The sequence below is a fragment of the Aplysia californica genome, unplaced genomic scaffold, assembly GCF_000002075.1.
Source record: "Aplysia californica isolate F4 #8 unplaced genomic scaffold, AplCal3.0 scaffold00128, whole genome shotgun sequence".
Classification (NCBI taxonomy): domain Eukaryota; kingdom Metazoa; phylum Mollusca; class Gastropoda; order Aplysiida; family Aplysiidae; genus Aplysia; species Aplysia californica.
The window spans coordinates 512,512-519,951 of NW_004797398.1; the positions used below are offsets into that span (position 1 = coordinate 512,512).

General features: G+C 39.6%; 1 protein-coding gene across 1 annotated transcript in view; it reads left to right on the plus strand.

Annotated features, from left to right (window-relative positions):
* The window catches only part of LOC101848580 (kinesin-like protein KIF28P), a gene marked incomplete at its 5' end in the record, with an annotated part of 52,123 nt that overhangs the window by 34,240 nt on the left and 10,443 nt on the right, over positions 1-7,440 (plus strand). Inside the window, 3 exon segments of the mRNA XM_013081373.2 lie at positions 59-187; positions 1,211-1,270; positions 6,838-6,993. Of these exon segments, the coding sequence (XP_012936827.1) occupies positions 59-187; positions 1,211-1,270; positions 6,838-6,993 (345 nt within the window).

A 7,440-nucleotide genomic window follows, 5' to 3' on the forward strand; every position in this document is an offset into this window, starting at 1 on the left:
TTCCCCCTGCATCCAAATCTGCACCTGCTCTGGTCACACTATAACGTGATCTCAAAAGCAACTATGCGACGAGTGGGGCAAAAAGCCACCGGAAGAGCAGCAGTTCGACCCGTTTTTCCGGGCGGTGTCCGCTGTGGCTCACAGCACTGGGACCAGGCTCAAGACCAGGGTGCAGCTCCTCAACCAGGTAAACACTTCACTTAACCCGATTCTTTGCTTGTTTCGACCTTGACCTCTATGATAATAGTAGTATCGTTTTATAGTGTCACAAATGGGTGACCAGGAAAGATCAGGATAATGTTCATGTTTGTAGCTCATTTTTTTTCAAAGGATCCAAGCAAAGGAATGAACCGAGAACCTTGATCGACTATGTATGTCACAGGCGTGGCATTTAATGATGATTGTCGTAAAAGATAACGTTGGCCTCTGGCTAGGAAATGAGAGGGCAATACACGTCGGGGAAAAAGGTTGCGGGTGAAGTCGAGTGGAAAATATTGTCTCTGTTTTGTTACTGCTATGACTTGAGTTGCAGGTTCAAGCAAGGGGTATTTGGTGAAATTAAGGTTAAATAAAGGGGGGACTGTTTCAAAGGCAGTTGATGTAAGAGGTTTCGGGTTCTGAAATCTTTTTCAACCTATTACATTGACGTTCTCAGACCGAGCGAATTCTTCAACCGTGAAACATTATATCACTTAATAAAGCAAAACAGCTAAAGAAAAAACAAGTAATCGTTTAATTAATGCGTGCTTCCCTGGTTTGTTGTTTTGGATTGAAGAGTTTAGTTGGCTTTACAACAATATTAAGTAGGCTTGCTTAAAAATTTGTAACAAGAATACGAATGTTTTTAAGAGACCTACTTCAACACAACCTACAGCTCCGTCGATGTTGACTTAACATGCATAGTTATCAAACTTGAAAGGATTTACTGACGTCTTCTGAACGTCAGAGACATGCTTTTATGAAACATTTGGGCAGAATAATTTAAGATGTTTCTGCCTTTGGCTGGCCTTCAAAGAACTGGGTACAAAGGAAATCAAAGAGCAAATAACCACAAATTAGAGTTTTCACTTACGCTGACATCCTCTGCTACACCTCGTCACTTGTCCCAAGGGTTGGCTGAACAGATAATAAACATAATGTATATTATTATCGCATGGGTTATGAAAAGTACAGAATTAGAATTTTACCTAAATGATGTTTTGTATTTCAGGTTTTAGCTTTGCAAAAGCAAAGAGAAATGGAATCTTCTGCCTCAAACTCAAATGAGAATGTAAGACATAGAAGATCAGTCAGGGGAAATTATTCTTGTACTAGCACACTACATTCCTTGCCTTCTAAAATTTCTAACATCTTTTTTCTAACAACGTTTGATTTGAGACGTGAAATTTCAGTAGGCCTAGCGCTGTGAAGTCTTTTCCTGTTATTTAGCATTGTGTTGACAGAACACCTTAAGGCGTCTTGTGGGGTGCAGAGCAAATGAGTGTTGTTGTTGTTAATAATAATAATAATAATAATAATAATAATAATAATAATAATAATAATAATAATAATAATAATATATGTGCGATCATTTTGGAATTCCAAAGAACATTTGTAAGACACTAACCAGTGATTACAAAAACATTTAGTCGATTTATTTAGGGACATTATTGACCCCCATACTTACAACACTAGAGATGTATTCACCGCCTATATACTGGGGAGAGCAAAAGACGTTGCCATACGGTGCAGAAAATCAGTATTAACGTTTGCCTTAATACACGTACATTGGTTTTGATATCTCAGCTCTTTTTGTACAAGAACGTGAGGCCATCACAGATAAATCCTGAAAAGTGAAAAGTTGTTATGAATCAAGGTTACGGGTTTAGTAGGGCAAAAATGGATTATGAATACGATCTCTTGGTTTTATCTGCTGTTGCCAGGTGCCAACACTTAGACTTTGATAGCATCGGGACCATGTCATGACATTCTCAAAATGACGTGAACTTACCACACATGCTTAAAGAGAGCTGAATAAACAATCACATAGTACCACAGTTTGTAATCATCTTAACAAGAAGAGTTCGGCGCCTTTTAAGTGCGATTCTTAGCCCTTGACCTGAAGTAGTGCACGTTCATATAATACAAGAAAGCCTAAAGCGATTTGCTACGAGAGTGAAAATCAGCAACACCCCGCTTTCAGCACTGGTTGTCTTTATCAAAATGAGACTCTAGGTTTTCACATTAGTGGGCTTGTTTATTGCTTAAATTGGGTAATTTCATAAAGACTCTAAAACTCTGAACACAGGAAACTGATTAACATTAATTAGGTGGACCTGTGCACCATAGATGGTGATGAGCAAAGGGTCAAATTTTAATTTAAACCAGCTTTTTTATTAATATATTATTAGAATTGTTTCAGCAGATTGTTCAGGCCTTTGAACTAAAACACAATGTTCACTTGGTGAACAGGTGTAAACATGAATGAAGATGGAGGTAGAATGCATTTATTCATTATTAGTTTGCGGGGGGAAAGACCCAAAATGTTCGTGTTAAAAACAGCAGCATGGGGAATGAGCCTCCACCATAGGCATCGATACGTTGCTGCATTCAGTACCCAAACAAAAAGAACGAGGCCACCTTCTAAAGAGTGTTTTAGGGTGTATGGCTATGTATAACATTAATATTGGGCATTCCTACTCACAAAGATATATAGAGGGAGTATTATGTCTACTACAGCATTTAATGATTGTTTTATCAGTTCTTTTCTAAAATGATATAGTTGTTTTTGTTTTGTTTTTTTCTTATGTAAAAAGTGTCTACAGCATTTTAATGATTGTTCTGTCTTTTCTTTTCAAAAATAATGTAGTTGTTTTTTGTGGGGCTTTTTCTTATATTGCAAAATAAAAGAATACATATTTTGTAAATGCTTCTAAACATGTCTCGTCGCCATAACTTCTAACATGATCTACATTTCAATGTGATCAATGTCTCAATTTTTCTTTTGTGTGTGTACTTTGGTTTCTGGTCCATGACTTTCTCTCTCTCTCTCTCTCTCTCTCTCTCTCTCTCTCTCTCTCTCTCTCTCTCTCTCTCTCTCTCTCTCTCTCTCTCTCTCTCTCTCTCTCTCACTCGTACACACGCGCACTCCAACATGCACACACACACACACACATACACACACACACGCACGCACACACACACACACACACACACTCTCACCTACCTACCTACCTACCTACCTCCCTTCATACACACGCACACACACAACAAAACACACGCACAGACAGACACACAGACTCACAGACACACAGACAGACAAAGCAGTACCAGGTACAATTATGTACTTGTTTTGCTCCCATTCGCATACCGCCAAATGCTCATATTATATTATCTGTCGTACCGGTACGCTTATACGGGGTGCCCACTACGGCTGGATCAAGCCGATCGCCCAACTCGATCGCCTGAAACTGAAAAAACACGTTTGTTTTTTAGGCGATCGACACGTTTGTTTTTTAGGCGATCGGCCCGATCCAGCCGTTGTGGGCACCCCGTATTACACAGGGTGCCCCTTGGGGTTTCGGGTGGGGTCGGGTCGGGTCGGTCTGCTAGCCAGATAGAGGGCGCAAAGCCGCTATCGTGGCACAAGCTAATCGCGCCCGACTCGTTGCCTCAAAAACAAACGGGTTTGTTTTCAGGCGACCAGTCGAGCGACCATACCGACCCGACCCGACCCAAGCCGATCCCATCCGCAATGGGCACCCAGTATTAATAAACTCAAATTCATAGACAAAACAACGTTCCACTCAGCAATCTCTTGTGTCTCCTAATCCACTCATTAGAAACCTCCCTCCTCTTATCTGTTTGGCTTTGTTCCTGTGCGTTTTTTCAGATAACCCCCGTCTGTGCTTCACACCCCCCCCCCCCTTTTTTTCCTCCCATTTTCGTTTTCCTGTCTGAACTGCCTTCAGTTTCTTCAATGAGTAAACATGCCCTCTAACATGTTTTCTCTGTGCGTGTTGTAGTTGTAATGGCTACCCTCCTACTTTGGCAATGAATCCTTTCTGAAGTTGCTGTTATATAGTCGTAGAGATAGGCGATTTGTGTGTGGAATTGTTAGAATTGTATCCTTTTAGAAGCCCTTGAAACGCCCAAATGAAAGCTGAGTGTAGTACCATAAACTGCTAATTTTCAGACACAACTTTTTTTCTTTGAGTGAACCTAATTCCCAAACTTTGTCTACTTTGGCTCAAGCTTGTATAATACTTATAGAACGTTTGTAAACAATAATATGATGTTAAAGTGATGCTGTGTTACTGTATACTTATTATATTTACAGCTCATTATGCTTCGGTTTTATTTCTGTGCATGATAACAATAATAATGTAACGTAGCTGATAAGTTCTCATAGATTTTGGAAAGTATTTATCTTTTATCTCATCTGCTTTCATGAGTAAAGACAGCCGTTGCGTATTTTGTGAATACTGAAAGCCTTATTTGACAAAAATAGTTCCTCTCAAATGCGGGAGATAGGCATCCCAATTTGATGTTATATTGCACGATTGTGATGTCGAATGGACTGATAGCCTAGTTTTATATCATTTGTGATTTGACAATGAAATACGTTGTTGGTAACAAACTTTTCAGGTTTTGCAAGCTCAGAAATTTGTCAGGGACAGACAGCAAAATACTGACAGCTCTGGCGCTGTAAGAAATACTCGTCTGTTTTTTACTTCTCTTTCTTGGCTTGCCGTAACTACTGTTTCGTTATTTCTCCACCCACCTAAAACAAAGCACGTAATGCCCATAACATACTATGGACTGGGAGATTTTGTGGACTGTTCAGTGATTAATCCGGGATTTCTAGAAATGCATGATTGACCAGGGTTCTGAATGTAATATTATTGCAGTGTTGAATTTTAAGTTAATATTATAGGCTCGTGTAAAAGGAAAAAGATGTTTGTGCATACGCAGTGTGGCTAGGTACATCTTGAGATGAAGCCAGTTAGCCAAGTCAAGCAGAATGCTCTAGAAGTTAGCGCTATTCGCACCTTGCTTGTATCATAGGCCTTTTTACTTCTATTTTTCATGCTTTCTGCAATTTGTTAGCGAGCAATGTACCCCCTGCTATAATGCTCTTGGTATATAATATTTTCATTCATATATAACCAACTTTCCCCCCTCTCCCTTCAACGCAATTCGCGACATAATTAGGTAGATGTAAGCGGCAACATTAAAAGAATGCCAGCTTATTTTTTTACAACAATATGCCAACTTCATTTCCGTACCTTTTAAGAAATATAAACTGAAGAAGTTCAAAATAATTATTGTCATTTTTAGACAACTCGTTCTGTGAACCTTTTCCATTCTTTAAGCATGTGTGATACGTGTGAAATACCGAAATAGATTTTTCAGAACTCACTTCCACCCCTGTAATTGTAATGACCAGAAGTGAAAATGTAAAGAAATATACGAGTATATTATATAGATAGTGTTGACTGTTCCTTGTCTTCCTGTGCTGTTATGCTTTACCCTTTTGTTCTTGCAGTCAAAATGTTAGACTGTAGTTTGTGTCTATTTTCCGCAAACACCTTTCTGAACTGACTAGAGCGTTGTTTAATGGTTGAAAGAAAGAAGAAACAAGATACTTAGCCAGATCTACTGTTGTGCTTTGGTCTTACGAACTAGGGTTTTGTCATACTCTCTTCCCCAGCAATCACGTGACTACCTCACTTTTGATGTTTCGTTCCTCCTTTCTTCCGTTCAGGCGGTCGTCTGACTACATTTTGACATCTCCCTCACCCCCACAGCCCTCCAACCGAAATCACCACCCATCCCCACCCCAACCCTGTGTGGTTTTGTTTGTTCCCATTCCCCAGGTCTAGATCTGTTTGATCATCTTTCATCGCGTGTGTCCTATTCTGAGGAAGCAGTACGATTTGCGTCCCCAACCTCTCCACTACCCCTTTTCCTTTAATTTAAAAAAAAATTATCACACGTAGTCAGTTGTTTGGGGGTTTTTTTAAGAAAGAAAATAAAAACCAGCTCACACCACAGAAGCACGAAATGAATATAGGCTCCGAATCATTTTTCTTTTAAGTACTGGTTAAAATAGCATCTTTGGCCATCAAAAATGGCAAACTGAGATCAAATTCAGCGTTACTTTCATGTAAGGAATGCTCATGCAGGTCAAGATCTAGCCCACAACATGCCAATGTACTTTCATATTGTACATAAGAATCTTACCGCTGAGTTTTTACTTTTTCCTGTTCATGACAAGTGCTTAACAATAATTATGTTCATCACAAATGTATCATTCGTGTTACCTCTTTAATTAGACAGACAGAAACCAGCTGAAACAAACTAACCAATCTTGAATAGCTCGATTTTCAAAATGGCAGTAAAATCCTAATCGAAGAAGTCGTGAATTTTGAAGGAGTGAAATTAATTATTCTTTCAATATCTGTATCTTTGAAGATAACAACTAGGTTACGTACAAGTGTCAGAGCTTTAAGATCTGGAGAAGGAGATACTTTATTTGTATGACACGAACACTTTAAGCCTACTGCAGTTTTTAAAAAATGGGTCGCTGTTATTAAAGCTCTTACCGAAAGTAGAAATGAACCGGTGAACCAAGGAAAGTTTGCCCCAGTTTCCCTCGCTTAGTGCAACAAAATTGAAATCCTTTAATGCACCCATAGATCTGTTTCAAGTGTTCAGTATGCTCGATTGTTCCTCTTGCTCTCGAACTGGAGATGTTGACGTGATGAAGGAGAGTGCCTGAGCGAGTGAGTGAGGGAGTGAGTGAGTGAGTAGAGCTGAAGCCTTTGGCCCTGTGTGTCATGTTTTTCACTGCAGGACGAAGATACGGTCAGCCTTTTCGTCTTCGGCGAGGAGGAGGAAGACTTAGCCAAGGAAGCGGACAAGGCCAATGGCGTCATTGAGTACAATAAAGTGAAAAATCACCATTTCCCCATAGAAAAATCGTCTGTTCACTTCAACCATGATGGACGAGTAAGACCAGGCGCTAGATGTTGTAGGCTAGAAGTGCAAAGATGTATGTGTGTGACAATAGGCACTATTTATGATTGTATCTATCGTCGATGTTTATTCAGTTGCATCGTTTGGTTTTTGCTGGCAAAAGCATACCGTCTTCATGCCGAACGCTAGGCCTATACTTTTTTTTTGGTTTGGTTGTTTTGTTGTTTGTTTGGTTTGTTTGGGTTTTTTTGTCCCTGCATGCATCTTTTTAATTTGACTGAGTGACTTACCTTGTTATGATGGCATCAAGAGTATCACAGACTGTATCTTTCGGTCAATACATTTGCTTACCTGTGCGTGTGTGTTTGTGAGAAAGTAATGAATGTTTGGAACGAAATTTCCAGTGTACAACCACACACCAGGGGGCTGTAAAAGAGACAAAGACCACAGAACAACTTAAAATTGTAGTTGTGGTAGGGG